This window comes from Borostomias antarcticus (genome assembly GCF_949987555.1).
Source record: "Borostomias antarcticus genome assembly, chromosome: 3".
NCBI classification, from domain to species: domain Eukaryota; kingdom Metazoa; phylum Chordata; class Actinopteri; order Stomiiformes; family Stomiidae; genus Borostomias; species Borostomias antarcticus.
The window spans coordinates 10121734-10142086 of NC_140236.1; the positions used below are offsets into that span (position 1 = coordinate 10121734).

The 20353-nt window shown below is 47.0% G+C and overlaps 3 protein-coding genes across 3 annotated transcripts in view; 1 reads left to right on the plus strand and 2 right to left on the minus strand.

Moving 5' to 3' along the window:
• Window positions 1–1026: 1026 nt before the first annotated feature.
• Window positions 1027–8309, minus strand: LOC311329857 (voltage-gated purine nucleotide uniporter SLC17A9-like). The gene is made up of 13 exons (XM_084461795.1): window positions 8076–8309; window positions 7146–7343; window positions 6435–6574; window positions 5546–5645; window positions 5128–5258; window positions 4844–4940; window positions 3888–3984; window positions 3267–3354; window positions 3072–3106; window positions 2803–2918; window positions 2572–2627; window positions 2246–2275; window positions 1027–1796 (listed from the first exon to the last, which is right to left on the minus strand). The coding sequence occupies exons 1-13, from the start codon at window positions 8207–8209 to the stop codon at window positions 1618–1620; spliced, it is 1401 nt and encodes a 466-aa protein (XP_084317921.1). The 5' UTR covers window positions 8210–8309; the 3' UTR covers window positions 1027–1617.
• Window positions 8310–9396: 1087 nt separating this feature from the next.
• LOC311329858 (glucose-induced degradation protein 8-B homolog) lies at window positions 9397–12395 on the minus strand. Its single transcript, XM_084461796.1, has 5 exons — window positions 12369–12395; window positions 11723–11851; window positions 11333–11529; window positions 10324–10521; window positions 9397–9952 (listed from the first exon to the last, which is right to left on the minus strand). Exons 2-5 carry the CDS (start codon window positions 11838–11840, stop codon window positions 9779–9781), a joined length of 687 nt encoding a protein of 228 aa, XP_084317922.1. The 5' UTR covers window positions 11841–11851; window positions 12369–12395; the 3' UTR covers window positions 9397–9778.
• A 1035-nt stretch (window positions 12396–13430) lies between these two features.
• dnah12 (dynein, axonemal, heavy chain 12) overlaps window positions 13431–20353 on the plus strand; it is a gene marked incomplete at both ends in the record, with an annotated part of 30429 nt that continues 23506 nt past the window's right edge. The window contains 19 exons of the mRNA XM_084436001.1: window positions 13431–13643; window positions 14087–14276; window positions 14374–14443; window positions 14567–14725; window positions 14829–15024; window positions 15154–15342; window positions 15444–15597; window positions 15978–16069; window positions 16160–16338; window positions 16455–16590; window positions 16774–16899; window positions 16984–17118; window positions 17628–17821; window positions 18081–18324; window positions 18822–19007; window positions 19144–19344; window positions 19439–19633; window positions 19729–19850; window positions 19940–20075. Of these exons, the coding sequence (XP_084292127.1) occupies window positions 13431–13643; window positions 14087–14276; window positions 14374–14443; window positions 14567–14725; window positions 14829–15024; window positions 15154–15342; window positions 15444–15597; window positions 15978–16069; window positions 16160–16338; window positions 16455–16590; window positions 16774–16899; window positions 16984–17118; window positions 17628–17821; window positions 18081–18324; window positions 18822–19007; window positions 19144–19344; window positions 19439–19633; window positions 19729–19850; window positions 19940–20075 (3117 nt within the window). The remainder of the gene's footprint in view (window positions 13644–14086; window positions 14277–14373; window positions 14444–14566; window positions 14726–14828; window positions 15025–15153; window positions 15343–15443; window positions 15598–15977; window positions 16070–16159; window positions 16339–16454; window positions 16591–16773; window positions 16900–16983; window positions 17119–17627; window positions 17822–18080; window positions 18325–18821; window positions 19008–19143; window positions 19345–19438; window positions 19634–19728; window positions 19851–19939; window positions 20076–20353) is intronic.

The window sequence follows — 20353 nt, forward strand, 5'->3', positions numbered from 1 at the left end:
TGATGGAGGGGAAAGGAGATGAGGGGCGATCTATGGAGATTTCCTCCATGGGGAGAAGAGTGTGGAGAGAACTGTGGATGGCTGACCAGTCGGCACCGGGCAGGACCGCTCCCGTCTTGTCATCACTGGCTTCATGCCACACATACAGACCCGAATGGACCCTAATGACATCACTTCCTGTCTAGACAATGAAGTAACCATAAGCAGGATTCGTCTCAAAACAAAGGGGTCTTTTTCCCCTCATATACCCGCCATTCACCTGTGTCTTCATGATATACCGTAATAGTTAACATTTCTGAAAGGTTTTCCAGTGAGGAAACAGGAACACTCGCACACTGTCTTGAATGAAATTTAATGAAATTTAATACACATTTAGTACTTGACCTTCTCCATGTACCGAAACGATGCAATATTAGATTTCATTGCGCAAGTGAAGGCAGTGTGCAGGTGCTTGTGTTTCCTTGTGGTACGTGTCCACTCCACCTACGCACCGTCACTGATATGTGATTCAGGTGTGCAAGACAATTGTGAGAATTGTTTACTTTGGACAGTAGACTAGGGGAGCACATAATAGATGTGGCCTGATCCATCTCTGGGATTCTAACGCATGACACACTAGTACAACTCAATTAACAATCACCATTCATATAAATATAAGAAAAGAATCAAGTGAGGTATTTGTTCTCGGATATCTCAGGCAACTATTGTCAAAGTAATATATCAAAAAGAAATAAAGCTTTTGGTTGTCGTCTTAATTTAACACAAATCACTGAAGGTTGAGAAGCGAGACCAACTGAAGCACAATGACGAGATGAAAAGCTGGTAACCATGGAGACGGGGGCTATGGCAGGTGAATGGTACAGGAGATCAGAGGGGACGCCAGGTAATTAGTCATTTGATAATTAGGTGCCTGTCACAGACCCGTCATGTCTGGAAGGGAAAGAGTGGGGGGGGGTTAGGGGACTCACCTACTTAATACATCCTCCAGCTTTCTCCATCTTCCTACACACACACACACACACACCAACTTGGTCTGTCCCAGCGACGAGACTAACACACACCTGTCACTCCCCTGATCTCTCCAACACAAGCGCACGCACAAATTGGGTGTGAAGACACTGAGGTCACGCTAGACCGTCTCTTAAGCTGAGAGCTGTGGTCAGCATTTCCATGACTGCCCCACACGCCCTCAGCCCAGGCACATTCTGGGATTGGCTACGCTTCAAAGATAACAACGGCCTTGTGTTGATCAACACAAGGTAAGGAGGTACTACCGACTCTCCCATCGGTACACACTCACCTCTCAGGTCAGTGGGTCAGGTTTTGGTCGTAAGAAATATAAGCATAGCTTTCGTGTTCTACTCTAAGGCTCTAGGACTCGTACTGCAGGCGGACGCAGTGACAGTGAAAAGTCGGTTCAGTAACATTCCAGAGAAGCTGCGACTCCACAGCTCTAACTGCACCAGAGCAGGATTCTGCGCGCCATCTTTTGGATCCTCGTATTCTGATAGGGCGGTTATGATGCTTACGGCCAACCGGGGCCTCTCACTGGTTCTCCTGCTGCAGTCCAGGTCCTGGTTCTGGTTCTGGCGTGGTGGTTCTGGGCCCCGGCGTCGGTCAGATGTGGATGTTGTGGTAGCGGGCCTTGGCTGAATCGATGTCGACGCGGCGGGCTTCGGCGAAGGCCAGGAAGGTGCTCAGGCCCAGCAGGTTCACGGCGGAGATGAGGGCGAACACCGAGGCCCAGGAACCCGTGGCCTCGATCAGGTAGCCGGAGAAGTACACCAGTAGGACCCCTGCACGGGACACGCCCACAATACCCGTCAGGTCAGGTCATACATGGTCAGGACATACATGGTCAGGGTACAACAGTATGGTATGACACTACATCGATGGCTCAGGCCCATCCTCCCAGCTGTGAGCTGTATGACCAACTGGAACAGACACGTTGATTTTTGGTCCCCTGTAGGGTCAGTAACTGCCATTTCTATCTATTCCCACAATTATTCATCTGACACAAACTGCAGTCATTCCGTGATAAAATACACATTGAGGCACATTGGAATCAAGCTGGACTTGACAGGCGAGACACGCAGCCCAAAGTTTTTGCCTTCAGAAAATTCAGATGAATTATTCATCTTATTAATTTTCTCGCAAGGGCTGAACAATTCCTGAACCGCTGGTGAAAGATTAATCGCACGCGTTTTCCCTCAACGCTTCACTTCGCTCAAACTGAAACACTCACCCGAGAAAGCACCGCAAGTATTCATAACCCCTGCAATGGAATGAGATGTACAAATTTAATGCACAGAGCAGATTGTATATTTCGACAAAAACTCAGACAGAAAGAATTGAAAATCAGAAGTTGAACGAGGGGGAGATGAAAAGAAAGGTGATGAAAGTCAGCTGACTCCGTCCCATACTCCGGCCGTCAATAAAACGCACATCTCCCTTTCTTCTCTCCTTCATCGCAGGGTTTGACTGAGGAAGCAGACTGTGTTTTGTTGACACTGAGGGTCACGTAGCTCCAGAGAGAGGAGACCTTAGGGGGGGAACGAGGGCAGGACGTACCGAACAGGGCGCCGGCGCAGGATGGAGCCAGATCCTGGACGTTCACCGACACGCCGCTGGAACAGAGACGCGGCTCTTCAGTCAGTTTACATTTAGACAAGGACCGCCTGCGGTGCTACCGAACTGGAGCCGTGCAAAGTGGTAGCGGACGAAAAAGAGCGTAGAGGGCGCGGGGGGGGGGGGGTGATGGGGGTACGGATTAGGGCTGGACGCTGGCCTGGGCATCAGTACCTGTGGCTGAAGGTGGTGAGGCCCATGGTGGCGGAGACGAAGGCCACAGCCCAGGGGAAGGTGGTGGTGCTGCACAGCAGGAGGGTGAACACGCTGGACACGCCCATGGAGAAGAACTGAGGGGGGGGGGGGGGGGGGGGGGGTTGGAGACGACACACACGGCATGAGAAGACATTCATCACATCACGGTTTTCAGGGTGTAGCCCCTGTCAGGCTGCAACTACATCTGACGCACAGGATGCCATGCATACTAGAACAAGCGACAGTACCTGCATCAGCTTCCTCACGGCAGCAGTATCAAAACCTACAGGGAGATCGAGAAAGAGAGAGAGAGAGAGAGAGAGAGAGAGAGACAAAAAGAATTAGCAAGCACAGCAGACTAGCTCCCAAAGGAACCTCCAGATAGCCACATATTTCCCTATATCAAAACGTCGACAGAGATTAAGAAGCCCGGGTGGCCCGACCTCGGCTGATGAGGTTGTCAGACAGACAGCCGCTGAGGAGGGATGACGGGATGGCCACCAGCCAGGGGATGACGTTGAACACCCAGCCCTGAGGGGGAACACACAGCGACACACACACACACACAAGCCGGAGACCGTCACGCCAAAGCCCTTCCTTCAGAATCACAATTCTTTTCATTGCCGTTGTAGTTTTTCGACATGCTAGGAATTTGCCTTTGGGCGATGGTGCATAGCACAGAGATAACATTGGGCAGGGCACAGGGATGAGAAGGGACAGTGCAAAGATAGGTTGTGTGATTGTGTGTGATTGATTGTGTGTTTTAGTATTTTACAGCAGCTGTGTTTAGAGTGACGGTTACTGGTTAACCATGTGATCCTCCCAGTGGTAAAGTAATAGCATGCTCTGTTGCTAACCCTCACCGTGATGACTCATATTCCCAGTCTGCACCCCCCCTGGACATCATTTGGATGTCTGCGTTGCTAAGGACTAGCCTCCGGCTTCTTTATCTCACGGTGTAATCCAATCCTCATGCCTGTTATCTCAGTCACGCCAGCCTCGAACCTGTGCTTGGTGTCAGAAGCTAGCTTTTTGGCTAAGAGGAGAGGGCCGAACAAAGTTACCTTGGCTTCGGGGTAAGTGTCCTTGAAGAATGTCGGTAGCCAGGACAACAGGGTGAAGAAAGTGCTTGCGGTGCAAAGGTGAGTGACGATCACGGCGCTGGAAAGAGAAAATCCTTTAAACGAGTTATGACCCCGTGCGTGTGTGACAGTGTCGGAGCTCGCGGACTGGACAGTGGCCCCACTGTGGCAGGTCCATTTTCATTCTGCTGTACATCTGATCCCATTCCGCTGACTGGAGGCCAAAATGCAAGTCACTGTAATGTAATAACTGCTTCCGTGCTGTGCAGCGCAACGTGGCCATCATGATCTCTAGGGCACTTCCACAAAGCTACAACACCGTGTCGATTTGAGTGCGCCACAACACTCATAGGTCTCTTCCTGGTTTAGCCCGCCCCCTTTCCTCTCCCACTCTCCTGAAGACTGACGTCAGATTAACGGTTGAGTTGAGTTGAGTTGTGGTTGAGCCGTGAGGGGGAAACGAAACCTAACAAACGGTTTCGTTCATTATAGTCAGGGAAACAGGGTAGATCAGTTGCACAGGCATTGGCTTCTATAAATATCTGGCCTATAAGACAAGAGACTTGGCAGGCAGAGCACAGGAGATATGAATGGACTCATTATCTGTGACGCATAGCATCTGCACAAAGCTGAGCTCGCTGGCCACAGATTTACCCTGCTGTTTCATTCTAAGGTACACACAGATAAGGGCTTCGTCTAATTCTAGGGTATAAGCCCCCCACCTGAGCCAAGCTCACTCTGGGCAAACCAAAATTGCTCCATCACGTCCACACACGCACACACATGCACACGCACGCATACACACACACACAGGCAGGCAGCCATCTTCCCCTACACAGACATCCTGAGGCACACGGATCCAAAGGGATACGAGCCAAACCAAAAGTGAATGTGCGAGCGTGCGGTGGAGTCCCCATTGTCTTTGGTTCTTATCTCACCAGACAGCAGGTTGTTTGAAGAGACGCAGCCAGTGTCGCCTGGACAGTTTGGACTGAGTCCCCCCACTACCCAGAGACTCCAGCGTGATGATAGGCCCTGGAACACACACACACAGACAGACACACACGCACGCACACACACACAGTGTTCAGAGGAAATTCCTTAGGACAATACAGAACAATACAAAACCAAACGGCTTACTGCGAGAGCTGTGGGGCAGTTTTTTTGTTTCCTGAATTTGAACGCAAAAAAACAACAACACCCGTTCTCTCATACCACACACCTTCCCCTTTGAGCAGGTATTTCCACATGCAGTACGCCCACAGGACGGAGAGCAGGCCGGACAGATAGAACACGCTCTCCCAGCCGTACAGGTCCAGCATGAGGGAGCCGGCCCCTCCAATCACCAGAGTTCTAGAGAGGGCGGGGGAACAACACAGATCAATCACACAAAAACATGCACACGACTTCAAAGCTTTTTCCAAACAGTCAAAAAAAAAAAAAAAACGCTGTTTTGAAGTCTCCCTGACACCAATGACATATGGATCACTTGTTTTCTCCGCAGTAAAAACACACTAGCTATTACTGGAGCTGGATCAGCTTAGCCTGCCCTGGCCTGTGAGGTGAGGAAACGGATAACTGGCCTCAGGTCAGCGCGGAGGAGCGTCTGAGAGCAGGAAGTGTGCGGGAGGCAGACTCACCCCAGGTAGGAGCCGCTGCCCACGGTGCTCATGAGGAAGCCCCTCTCACTCTCGACCACCTTCTGAGAACACAGGCTGGCCAGGGATGGGTAGTGCACACCTACACATCAGCACAGGTTTGGACTTAGTCATTTATTATATTCCCCAGGCAGAATGTGCAGTAGGAGGAAGAGTAAGGCCTGACCCAAAATACAACAACAATGAAAGTCCCAGTATTTTCAGAGACCCAGAAAATACATGTATCTGACATGAAAGTTAAGGTCCCCTGCAGTTTACCAGAGACGTCAACAGCAATATTTGTCATGCTTTGACTGAAGAGTTTCTGTGTTCTGTACTGTGTGGACAAACGGACAACTGGCACCAATACCCCTAACCGGGGGAGACTTGGTGGAAACCAAGGTCAACTAGTAACAGAAACAAACTGAACTTTGACCCCTGAAGTTATTCACCAACGGCTCTGAATACCACATCCAACTCCAGCAGATGGGTCCTTATCTAACATCTATACAGACATCCAGGGGTTAAATTGGGAGAAATGTGCTTGTGGGTGGCAGCATTTTATTGAGATTTCTTGAGTGTTCAGAGTGGTCTACTCTGTAGTAATTTAGCCAAATCGAGTTCACTTGTCTGTGACAAATAAACCTTTTCCCTTTAATCACTAGCAAACAAACGAGTACCTACCTGTTCTCATCTCCACTCTAGAAAAACATCACAAAAGATGATATGCTGCACACGAGACACCCCAACGTAAGCTGTTTATGTAAGGTATGCTTACATTTCTAAAAAGTCAAACACAGTTGGACTTCAAAATGTTAGATATCTGACTCGTGTTAGTTCTTCCTGGTTCTGACGGGAGGTTGCGGCAGCACCCCAGGCCCTGGTGTCTCACCTTGCAGCAGCCCCATGAGGAAGCGCGCCAGCGTCATGGAGAAGATGGGCCGGTTGCAGAGGCGTGCCAGCACCGGGGTGAAGGCTGTCATAGCCCCCCAGGCCGCCGCCGACAGCAGGAGTACCTTCTCTCCCCCCACCCTGACAGAACAGACGCACAGAACACAATACCATGATCCACCCTGACAGAACAGACGCACAGAACACAACACCATCATCCACCCTGACAGAACAGATGCACAGAACACAACACCCTGAACTACCCTGACAGAACAGACGCACAGAACACGCCACTGTAATCCCTGTTACACTATTTGCACAAAACATTTAAAGAAAACGCAAGCTGACCAATGTCAACAATGACATTTCTGTTTACAAAAAGACCACACCCTCCACCAGCTGAACCACAGAGCAGCTGGACTGCGGCCAGCTCAAACATCCGAGACTCCATCATGACAGTAGTAGTCTTAGTATGTGTGAACCATATATATCTTGAGTATGCTCTGGGGTTGCATATTACTCAGTTACTCTTCTATCTGTTTCTCAAATCAACATTAGCGCCAGTCCAGACGGTATAAAGAACATGTCTGTATACGTCATTGAACCATCCACACCCAAACCCAGTGTTTAACTAATACCAGAGCACCACCCCACCCTTCCTTATTTGACTGGAAGCGTCAGATGCTAATTATTGACTGGAAGTGAGCCGTACCTGTCGCTGACGTAGCCCCCGAGGACCTGGGTGAAGCAGTAGCCCCAGAAGAAGCTGCCCAGCACCATGCCGGACTCCCTCTTGGTCCAGCCGAACTGCTCTGCCATGCTGACCGCACAGATGGGCATGGCCACGCGGGCACAGTACAGCAGGCAGGTCCCCAGCAGTAGTACGACCGTCCATATCCGTGCCAGTGGTCTGTACAGGGTAAAAGGTTATGTTATGTGGTGTGTATGTCGTCTGTAGTAGATTAGTGTGCATGTGTGTGCACCAATGTGTATGAATGATCGTATATTGAGCTGATATGGTGGTCAACCTAGCCTACATCTATTACTGCCTTCAACACTGACAAATGATCGGCTGGACAAGTTTGGTACTTGGAGAGGACAACATTGTCCTGTTCACTTCACTTCAAAGTAATAAGTCCTGTATTCGTCGTAGCCAGGTCACATATGACATCAATATATTAATACTAAAATTCCTTCGCAAACGAGGTATAAGCTTGCCTATTCATGTTAATTCTGAGCTGATTAAAGTGCCCCATGGCTGCCTATGGATCTCGGGACCACCAGCTGACAACCATCTAACAAGTCAATGGGTAGGCTATTCAAAGACAGCATAAGGATATGTGCCTAGAAAGCGATTAACAGCAAAACATATTTGAATGTAGGCCTACTATCTCGTAATGTAGTTACAAACAAGTGCCAAACGTCTTTGTGTGATATGAACGAGATCAACGAGTTTCACAAAACATGCCAAAATCGGAAGAAAATGTTGCAATCAGAAACTTGCCCTAACTTGTAGAGTGAGAATCCCTGACAATTTTAATAGATCCAATAACATGCTCCAGACATGATATCTTTATATACCTGTTTATAGTAGGCTACTATTAAATCACGGAAACAGGTCTTCAAGTTATCAGGCAATTACCTTGACCAGTTAGTATTCTGTTCAGACCACTTCTTCTGACATCCAGGGACTCCGGTTTTATCAGGAGGGTGGTTTTCTTTGTGGCAGACCAGATCTGGACTAGAGTTCTTTCCATGTTTTTGCAGAATTGCCATTCAACGAGAGGGATAACTGTTTACTGTCGCTTTCTGTGGGCAAGTTTATAATTCACCGCTTTCTGGGAGGACGAAGCAAAACTGGAGAAAAAAGGATGACAAAAACTAAATCTTGCATAGGGCTGAAGCAGGCGTCTCATTTCCTTTCGAATACAGTCATATCGACATTACAGGGTCATGAGGAGGAGAGGCGCAAGGATGAAGAGAGGACAGACTAGCCACGAAGAGAAAATCTGTTTTTACCGATGCTGCCTGGATGGTTGATAATCCACGTGTCAGTTCTCAGTTCTAGTCATTGCAGTACTTCTTGCCATCGGTAGGGTGTCCCGAATCAGGAAGTAAAGACATGACTCAGTCGTTTTAAAAACAACGTGAAATGGAGTCAATTCCGTGACATCGCTCGCTTTACATCTTCCTCCAGAATATGAAAAGGCGCTCCATCGTGCCGTAATGTTCAGGTTCCGTTCACAGCGGGAGGTTACACTGCGAAAGGAGAACGACCTACAGTGCGGATTCATGGGGTCTCTCTCCGCTCCCCGTTGTCCTTGGTAGATGCATGATGAGTAGCCTATGTATAATAGTCCCTCTCTTTGCTGTTGTTGTCACTATCGCACAGGCAGGGCAGTGATGCTGCGCAGTACCTTTTCGGCAGTTTGAGATGAGGCTCCCGTGACAAAGGCTCAGCTCAGTTGACATATTGGTCAGATGAGGTACAAACATTAGTCTACATAAGACCCTGCAATTGACTTATCTAATTTTCCCCTATAGCCCAGGACAAGGTTGGTAAATGTTGCCATTATAACTCCACACATCAATCCTGTTTCTAAATTCCGTTTTTATTGCAAAAAAATATCAGCTAAGCAAAACAAACAAGTTCAAGTGTACAAGAACATTTTGTTTCTTATCTCCCCATTGTAAAGCAGCTTACGTGACCAGGACAGACACTTTTCTGAATTCACATTATTGTCTTGTGTAGGTGAGAGGATGAAGAGAAAGTCCCAGCTCAGTCATAGACATTCAGAGCACCCTGCTTTGACTCTAACTACAACATCCACGACAAGCCTAAATGTGCATCTCCATGTTCATAAAAACAAACAAACTTGAATCTGTGTTAGATCCAGAGCACTTGGAACCAGTTATTCAGCCTCAAGTCCAAACTCTCATCAACACCAGTTCAAAGTCAATGCTCAAGTCCTTCAAGCCTAATTTAGGCTTTAATCAAACCATCCATTAGCAAACAAGGCCAACTTTCCCTGCCAACAGACAGAAAAAAATCTGTAACTGAAATATGAAAAAAAAGAGGAAATCTCCACAAAACTTTACATCACAGGCATGAACAAATTATGTGATGGTACCTCATTACAAAACAATATATTTTGGAAGTTGTCATTTCAGTTTTCACACAAACACCAACCATTCAGTTTACAGTCTTATATTATCAAAGAGTCCCAAAAAGCAACCCTTAAAAAAAGAAAAGGTTGTTCTGAATGAGTCAGTCTCTGCTGGGGTATAAATAGATTAAGATAATAGTGGGTGTGTCCATTTTTTTTGTACCACACAGGTGTGTCCTCACTTTGGGTCTTCGATGGTTCCCTTGCTGAGGTCTGTCATTTTGGGGTACTTCACTTTCTTTTGGTCGAGTTCATTCTGAGCCCAAAGGAGCAGCTTCAGGAGTTTGGCCAGTTTGGGTGTCGACTCTCTGTTCTCATAGTCCAGTACGGCCTGGTTCACCTCACTCCACACCTTAAGACATTGCATCATAGTCAATTAACAAACACTTTTATCCAAAGTGACTTACAATAATTGCATTTAATGTAGTTAGTGTACTCTACTCACCAAAACTCACAAGTGCATCTCCTTTCTAAACAAGTGACTAAGAGCTAGTGCTAAAGCCAAAGTGCAAGAGTAGTAAAATATAGCCTAAATACAATAGGTGCTTAAGAGGAAGGATCCTGGTAGTACTTAGTAATTAAGAGAGTGGAGATGTAGCACTGCATAAGTGCATAATGTAATAGTATCATCATTTAAACAAGCACAAATCTATGTTGGCAGAGAGACTCACATATTGGCTCTACCTATTTGTGAGTCAGCATACCGTTTTACTTTGAACTCACCTTCTGCCTTTGCATCATGTTGAGCAGATCTCCAAAGGGTGACTCCTCTGGGTTGTCGAAGGCCAGCAGGGCCAGGGTTCTCTCCATCTCAGTCAGACACTCACGGCTCTCCTCCCCCTGTTCGGCCAGCTGGGACTGGGCGAACTCCAGCGCCGCCTCAGTCTCCCTCAGACGGATCAGCTCGATCAGGTGCTGCTGCTGCACAGGGGACAGGTCAGAGAAACACAGGGGACAGGTCAGAGAAACACAGGGGACAGGTCAGAGAAACACGGGAAAGGTTGGAGAAGGACATTAGTCGGGCGGAACAACACGGGACAGGTCAGAGAAGGACATTAGTGGGGAGGAGAAACACAGGGGACAGGTCAGAGATGGACATTAGTGGGGAGGAGAAACACAGGGGACATGTCAGAGGAGGACATTAGTGGGGAGGAGAAACACAGGGGACAGGTCAGAGAAGGACATTAGTGGGGAGGAGAAACGGGACAGGTCAGAGAAGGACATTAGTGGGGAGGAGAAACACAGGGGACAGGTCAGAGAAGGACATTAGTGGGGAGGAGAAATGGGACAGGTCAGAGAAGAACATTAGTGGGGAGGAGAAACACAGGGTACAGGTCAGAGAAGGACATTAGTGGGGAGGAGAAACACATGGGGAAGAGGAAAGAAAAGACGATGAGTGAAGGAAGTAGACATGCTTAAAGCAACACCAACATGATGGACATTGGACTGAGTAAGTAAGTGTCTAAGAGAACAGATAGGTTAGATTTAGGAAAGGTAAAAAAAAGAATAATATATTGACGATGGGCTGAAAGCCATTTATATTATCTTGTCACCCCTAAGTAATATGTAAAAAAATAAATAAACCTAAGATAAATATATATAAGATAACTCTTTTTTGAATGGTGCACTGACAGCATTGTCAGTGCACCATTATTCCAAGTGCAGTAGTGGTGGTTTTCATGGACATAAACTAATAATACATTTATGACAAAAAGGAGGCCCTGTTTGTTACCTGTAGATGGAAGTACAGGTAGCGGTTGGTGTCTAACAGCTCCGGGTGAAGGCTGTTTATCAGGGCGATGGCCTCCTGGATCTGTCCCTTCAGGATCATCTCTCTGATCTTGATCCTCTCGTCCAGAGAGTCCAGGTCCACGCTGGGCTCGATCCCAGACTCCACTCTGAACTTCTCAGCTGCCTCCTTGAAACCCTCTGTGAGAATTACACAACAACCAAGCTGTTATAGACCTCACTATCCTGTGCATTCTGGCTGAACACTAGGCATGGGCAATAAAAAGTACCATTGAGATATTTTGTAAATAAAAAAATAAAGACTAGTAGGAATAGTGTTTCTCCTAAATTGAAATTAAGTTAAGATGCTATGATATGTTATTCTACAGTCTACCTGTCACCAGGTAGTTCATGATGAGCCTGTTCATGTCAGCTCTCTGAATGTGGACATTGTTGAGCTTTTCCATCCACTCTTCCCGCGTTATATCTTCCGGCTTTTCAGCATAACTCATAATGAATTGTCCTGCAAAAGGTGAATCAGTATTAGTAATTAAGCAATTTCAATACATTATACTGTAGTGACAACAATGTCGCCTGTGTCACATTTATAGCTGCAACAGTTTACAAGTAAACGAAGGCGTCTAATGGCTAAAACACTCGTCAGCTCGTTGAAGTGCAAGCACCTTATCAAAATAACGTTAACGTAAATAACGTTAAGCCTTACATGATAGATGAACACAATGCAAGCAACAACGAATATATCTCTCTACTAATGTTCATTACGATCTGCCCGCACTGGTCACTTATTGGTACAAGCCACCGGAAGCTCACTGTACCGAGCTGAGGCCCACATCGAAAAGAACAACATTGAAGCCCGACTCGTCTTGTCGACCAAAACAACGCAGTATTTACTCTCAAATGTATTTGCACCAAACACATACATCTTATATGGTTGACGGGATTAGTACCACGTTAAACTCCTTATGTGTGTCAAGTGTGTCTTGATAGATGAAATACGTTATTTTGGAATGAATAGGTACCTGAAATGCTGTTATTCCTCAACGGTAGCAATCGAGATTATGTGCACTACTCGCGATATTTCAAGGAGCCGAAATGGGAATCTCATCGGAGTCGCCAGATTTGTACAAAACCCCCTATTGTTGTCCATTAAGTGGACTGGCTGGTGATTGATAGGCGACTAATTCAATAAATGCATAAAATGGCCAGTGCAGTTAAAAAAAGAGTTTGATTACACTTGATTGCTTGCCTGAACTACGCCTTATAATGCTACATCTCCCACTAGCTTTACTCACAGTCAAGTAAAGTGGCACACATACACACACACACACAGATCCCCATGATATTATTTTATAGATTGTATTGTTGATAGGCTATTTGTATATTATTGTATATACATTTCTTATTATTTGTCTATGTTAATAATTGTCTGTACTCCTAGGTTTTCCATCTGTCATGCCAATAAAGCTTATTTTAATTTGAGGGAGAGAGAGAGAGAGAGAGAGAGACTGTCCTCGCCACCTCTTTTCATCTGCATAATCATATGTAAATCAATACATAATATTAACAAACAGTCAATACAGACATGGTGTCACCCAATACCTGAATGTGAAAATGGAAATGAGTGAGCATGCATACAGCTGCTTGAATAATGCATGAGTTAATGAATGCCACTCGCCGTTTCTATAGCAACGAAGTTGTTTACCTCCCCTGCGAAGCCCTCTGCTCTGTAAAGTCAAGTAACTTTATCCTAGCTAACTAACGTTAGCTGACGCATTTTTGGCAACACATAGAAGGTACATTTTGTTTACATTGATGTAAGGATATTTGTTGTGCTCTTCTGACAATGTATTAGCTCTCTATACAAGCCAGTGTGCTTACTGTAACTTTGTAGCTAACCTAGCCAGCTAATAGGTGCTAAACTAAGTTAGAATAGCTAACGGTAGCTAGCTACGCACAGGAACACAACATTCATTCAGAAAATGTACCTTCACCTTATTTCAATTAATTTGTGTCTGCCCTAAATCAGTGAACTCCCTATTAACACCTCTAAAGGTGACGATTCCTCCGCTCCAGTGCATGAGATGCCTACTTCTTCCGCGGGGGTGGTTAAGACCCACATTGGAGATGGCTTGAAGAGGTTCTCTGTCCTGCCCCCCATCCCGACCATACCTGTACAGGAGGAGGGGGCCAGCGGGCCAAGAGGTTCAGAGCAGGACGGGATGACAGCACAGAGGAAGCTGCTGGGTCACAGGAGGAGCAAACAGCAGCTACAGCAGCTACATAAGATAATGCAAGTCTCCAACTTGATCCTTTAGGTTATGTATGCTACTACCTGAGTGTAACTCTCCTTTTGTACTACTGTGGTATGATCGTGATGCTCTCTGATCCTTGCAGGGTTGCTAGTGCAATGCAGGCCTACAAACATGATCAAGATAGGGGACCTACAGCACCCCCGCCACCTGTGCCTGAGTTTCCCGCTTCAGTAAGATTTGTTTTTCTTCTCACAGGTACTATACCAGCTGTTTTGGCTTATAGCCAATTGTTATTGCTAATAATTGTCACTGTTTTGTTTCTTTATATTTTACAGATGTGCAGTGAGGATAGAAAACGTAGAGTAAGCATTGTTTTTTTGGTTTTGAAAATTCTCTTTTTGTCTCTGTCAATAGGTTAACTATATTGTCATAAGCAACATTGTTATACTGTCCTCACAGTGGCATATTTGTGTCTTTATTTGCAGTTGAACTACATGTTCCTGAAGCAGTGTGTGGAGGGCAGTCCCATCGTGCCGATCCAGCAGCAGTGGCTGGACGCCATGCTGAACCGCGTCCCTCCCCAGCTCAGGAAGGGCCCCGGGAGGGAGGAGCTGCTGCAGGAACTCTGCAGGGAGGTCAGCGACAACTTCCTCAGTGGGATGGTCAAACACACAGGTTTGTGTATGTGTGTGTGTGTGTTTGTGTACGTGTGTGTGTGTGTGTATACAGTATGTGTGTGTGTGTGACACCGTACTGTGTTTGTTCCCCTCAGTGAATACTGTACTCCAGAAACCGCAAATGAAGGGCACAGTCTTGGAAATACAAAGAACCCCTTCTACAAAGTGAGTGTTTCAACAGTTCACAACAAGCATGTGGACATCCATGAACAAAACATATTCTAGTAATGTAGTAAACAACAGCTGTATGCTGGGGGAAAAAAAACTATTCCTCAAACCTCTTTGCAGGGCTCTCGATTTCTCCAGACCTTGGCATGCCAGCTTTGTTAGGAGTCGCAAGGAGATGAAGGAAAATTTACATGTCCTTCGTCCAGTAATGAGGATCATCCTGGATATCTGCTATGTGACATTCTCTAACCTTCTCTTAGTGGATCTCTCTGACCGCAGGTAATCACGGCGTCAAGCACCAATGGCTCTATACTGTGTCAGTTGAAGAGGGGAAACTTTGTCTGGGTTGTCTTGTGCTTTAAAAATGCGATGTGGCGTGAAGGTCCACAGGGCCTGTTGACTGTGAGAGCCTGAAGAACAAAGTGGCGGTCGAGTGTGAAAGGATAGAGGAGAGGATCATGAACACCTGGTTCCCCAAAGTCATCCACCTGCTGACCAGTAAAGACACGCTCCAGGGCATTAGGGCCGAAAAACTGGACGCATTCTACAACTGTGTCTCTACGCTCATCTCCAATCAGGTAACATGGTGGCGTGTTGTTAGCTAGGCTGATGATATACCACTGAATGTTATAGACAATGTGTATTATCCTCTGTCCATTTGTTGCAGACCTTGATATTTTGTTTTTGGCTCTTCCTTTTCCTACAAGTTGAGATCCATGGTTAAGAGAAGTGTTGAAGAGTTTGTCAGCTTATTCGATCCTCGCAACACCCATCGATTGCCCCTGTTTCGGATGGACTTGACATTCGATGATGAGAAGATGGAATTCTATCCCAGCTTCCAGGATCTCGAGGAGGCTGTTTTGGGAATTCTCTGTCTAATCACCAACACCATGCAGGTCAGGGGAGGAGCAAATGCCTTGGACTTTCTCACTGCTCCGTTATCTTTTCCACTAATGAATACTGTATGTAGTGCCTTATCTTTGATTTTGATCCACAGAAAGTACAAACGGTCCAGTCGTGGCTGGCTGAGGCCAGCACCACTTTTGTGGACGCCAAGCTGGCCGACCACCTCCTGGTGTGGGCTCAGAGCACTCTGAGGACCGTTGTGAGGAAACACTTGGAGGAGCCTGATAAACACTTCCAGAATTATGGTAAGAGGCTAACAGAACATCAAGCAAAAACCTGTCTGGTGTGAGTAAGGAGATATGTTGGTTTCTGTTTCCTGTCTGGTGTGAGTGAGGAGCCATGTTGATTTCTGCTTCCTGTCTGGTGTGAGTGAGGAGCCATGTTGATTTCTGCTTCCTGCCTGGTGTGAGTGAGGAGCCATTTTGATTTCTGCTTCCCGCCTGGTGTGAGTGAGGAGCCATGTTGATTTCTGCTTCTTGTCTGGTGTGAGTGAGGAGCCATGTTGATTTCTGCTTCCTGCCTGGTGTGAGTGAGGAGCCATGTTGGTTTCTGCTTCATTTTTTTTTAATCGAAGCACATAAAGCTAAAGTAACTGAGGTGAACATGACGCTCTGCCTCTCTGCAGTTGACAGTTATGACTGGCTGGTCAACGGCACAGCACAGGCCCGAGTAGAGAAGTTCATGGAGGAAGGCCATTCTTTTGATGAGTACACCGAGGTAACATAGAGGAGTTGCGTTTATGTTTTAATATTTGAGGTGTAATCTCTCTGTGTAATTTTCTTCATCTCTATTTATTATCTTTTTCAGCAAGTGGAGGAATTCCGTGCTCTCTCCAGAGAGATTGTGAGCCTGCCGTCGATCGCCCACTTCGCCATGGTCCGTCTGGACTGCGAGGAGCTCAAGCAGGGGCTGGCTAAGAAAGCCAAGAACTTCGCTCAGGTCCTCTTGGAGCAGCTGATCGCCAGGCACCGCGAGCACAGTCTACAGTGAGCGGCATCCACCTCCCTCCCTCTTCTTCTACATCTTGGCTGTTCTACGAAGTGCTTGGCTTTTTGAATGTGTCATACTGAGCACTATCCCTCTGTTTTGTGCCCCATCCAAGGATCTGTCAGGAGTTTGAGACCATCAGAGAGAAAGCTCTGAAGGTCCCAGAGACCACTGAGGACATGACGGAGATGATCGCTTACATTGGTCACGTTAAGACAAAGGGAATCCAAGAGCTTAATGCCAAAATCATGGTAAGTAAGCCTATCTCTTTCTATAACTCGGCTACCTACACATGAATTTCCTGTTTACACCTGACCGGTGTATACATTGTATGGGAAAGTCTGAGTGAATCGGTTTGCCTGAAGGAATTAAAGAGTGAGTAGTGAGTCACTATCGAAACTGTGCCAAACCCCATCTGTACTCCACTCCCACAGGAGACCCTCCACAGACTGAACTACCTGTTGGACGTCCACATCTTTGATCCAGAGGATCTGGAGTTGAACTCTACAGTCCTGCTCTGGCCACGCAATATTGATCCTGTGTTTGAGCTCAGCGATGAGGTGATACCTGCGTACCCTACCTTCCATGTCCAGCCGACATGCAGGCGTTAGGACAGAAACCCTAACAGCGTGTTTCTCCACCAGGTGATGGAGAAGGCCAAGCAGAAGGGCGAGCAGGAGCTGCTGGGCAGGAGGGAGAGGCTGATGTTGGAGCTGGAGAAGCTGTCTAGAAGGATGGAGGAGTTTACTGAATGCTCTGAGCTGGACATGATGCAGCAAGTACGGGTTTCACTATCATTCAAACACTATAGGCAGATGAGTCCACCTTTTAACTTGCTTCTCACTTCAGTACTACTGGTAGTCGGTATTTATATCTACATTTCTTTGGAATGCCTGTTAAAGGACAGGTTCTGGACTTAGCATTATAAGCCATGTTATAAGGTTATTTACAATCATATACAACGGCCGATATCAAAGTTTTGTCAAACGGTACACTCTCGAGATATAGCCCGTCGCCACTAACGCACTCAATGGATCCATAGATGCATAGAAAATCCCTCAAAAACACCATAAACTCTTGTTTTCAAAGACAGGAAACTCACTGAGTGGTCACTGGTGTCGATTGATGTTCTGGGCAAAAAAAAAAAAAAGCCACAAAGTATGCTTCCGATCGGGTTTTTAACATAACCTTTTAACATGGCTTATAATGCTAGATCCCGAACTTGTCCTTTTAACTTAAACAAGGCCTCTCTGTATCATGGCTCACGGTCACGTTTTGCTCTGGGCAGTATGTGACAGATGTGAGGATGGTCCAGAAGCGTGTTCAGGAAGCTGAGGAGGCCATCGTCTTCATCAACAAAGAGGAGAGCCTGTACAAATGGGAGAAGACAGCTTATCCTGAGGTGGAGGTCATCAAGGAGAGCGCTGAGCCTTACCAGAAGCTCTTTGGACTGGTGTTGAAGTGGCAACGCACAGAGAAGAGGTGTGGACTCAGACTGTTTTTTGTTGTTCGTCCTGTCAAAGACTGGTGCTGGTCTTGAATACTTTAGTGATACTTTTTAAAATACTAGTTATGAGGGTGCCCAGTTCCAGTCACCATTACAATGTATTTTCTCTCTCCTCAAAACAAAGCAACATGGCGTATTACTTTTACAACTTTTTACGACTAATTGTAAATGACATTGTAAATCTACTTGTAAATGACATCTGATCCACCCCATTTGTTGTGTTTGTGTGTGCAGGTGGATGGACGGCTCCTTCCTGGACCTGAATGGCGAGAGCATGGAGGTGGAGGTTGACGAGTTCTTCAGGGAGATCTACAAGATGCTCAAGTTCTTCCAGCAGAAGCAGAAGAAAGCTGAGCAGGAGAGAGAGAAGATGGAGGGAGGGGCTAAGAGGAGGCCTGGGGAGAAGGCTCCAGAGATGCAGGAAAGCCCCGCGGCACACATCTGCTCCAGGGTCATGGAGCAGGTCAAGGACTTCAAGGTAGGAACATGTCATTTTATCATCCTTATAGCTTATGGACTTATGCAGTGTTTTCTATAGATACAATAAGATAAGAAAACATATTGTCCATTAAATTGACATCATGTAATATGTCTTTGGCTCTCTGGGATCACAGTATAAAAACAGACAATGCAGACAAACAGACAAAAACAACTAAAGTGAAATGTAAAAACAAAGACATGAAATACAGTTATAGCAACAATGCTCTGTGCTCATAGGCTTTGGGCGGAGGGGGGACTTACTGTACTATAGCATGGCCTGGTTTAGAATGGTTACAGCAGAGGGCAGACATTATCTTATCTCTTGTATCCATTCTTCCTGGTTAGAGTCTCCTGCCAGTTGGTAACAGCTTGAATGATGAAGGAGGTGGGTGGGGTCATTATAGATCTGGGTTGCTTTTTTTTGTGTACACATATAAAGCCATGTCGGTGATGCTAATCCATGCTGAATGCGTGTGTGTGTGCGCGTGTGAACAGGAGCACATCCCCATGGTGTCCATCCTGTGTAACCCGGGTATCAGGACTCGCCACTGGGACCAGATGTCCGAGATCGTGGACTACGACCTCACGCCTGACTCTGGCACCACTCTGCGGAAAGTGCTCAAGCAGAACCTGGCGCCGTACCTGGAGCAGTTTGAGACCATCAGCGCCTCTGCCAGCAAGGTGAGGAAAAGTTTTTTTTTATGTTTTTTCCTTTGAGGGATACAGAACTCAGGGCAAACTTTGGCAACGCTCTGAGAGATTGAAAAGCATATGGGCACTAATGCACTCTGTTGTCACCCTCTCTATCTCCCTGTAGGAGTTTTCTCTGGAGAAGGCCATGCAGACCATGGTGGAGGGGTGGGACGGAGTCTCCTTCCACCACCACCCCTACAGGGAGTCTGGAGTGTCCGTCCTCACGGCCGTGGACGAGATCCAGACCATGCTGGACGACCAGATCGTCAAGACCCAGACCATGCGGGGCTCCCCCTTCATCAAGCCCTTCGAGAACGAGATCAAGGTAGGTTGATGTCCTGAGCACAGCTAGTTCGCACAGTTAAACCCGCACCCCAGGCTTACCGTTGAGGTTGAACCCTTCCCTGTCTCTCCCTCAGCTGTGGGAGGAGCGTCTGATCCGCATCCAGGAGACCATAGATGAGTGGCTGAAGGTGCAGGCTCAGTGGCTGTACCTGGAGCCCATCTTCTCCTCTGAGGATATCATGCAACAGATGCCCGAGGAGGGACGCCTCTTCCAGACCGTCGACAAGCACTGGAGGGAAGTCATGAGGCACTGCATCAAGGACCCCAAGGTACCGTAGCAGGAGCTGGTTTCGTAGGTAGCTAGGCAGCTGCCCGTCCTAATGATGGGCTCTCTGACTCGGAACATCATCTCGGGCTGTTGCAGATCTTGCCAGCCACCTCTCTACCAGGCTTGCTAGAAAAACTCCACGATTCCAACGGCCTTCTGGACCAGATCATGAAAGGACTGAACGCTTACCTGGAGAAAAAACGCCTCTTCTTCCCTCGGTATTGGAAGGCCTTTTGTGCACTTGTCCCACAAGTTTGTTCTGCACGTCACAGTCGTGAGTTTAGTAATCCACGTCTCTCTGCTCCAGGTTCTTCTTCCTGTCAAATGATGAGATGCTGGAGATCCTGTCAGAGACCAAGGACCCTCTGCGTGTGCAGCCCCACCTGAAGAAGTGCTTTGAGGGCATCGCCAAGCTGGACTTCCTGCCCAACCTGGACATCCAGGTAGGCCCCATTCGGTCACCAAAGGATGTTTTCTCTGAACTAGGGTTACCACGATACCATGGCAAAAAGGAAAAAAAATCCTAGGCACGCTTGTTACAGAGTCAAAGTCACTGAACACATACAGAACAAGATTGACATTATTATTGTCAACGCGCACGTGGGCAATGATGGAGACACTTGGAGGGGCATGATTGGAAGGCATGGTCACCATGATGATCTGAACCTGAGCGGTGTTCTGTTACTGGACTTCTGTGCTAGTTGGTTTCTGTTACTGTGTG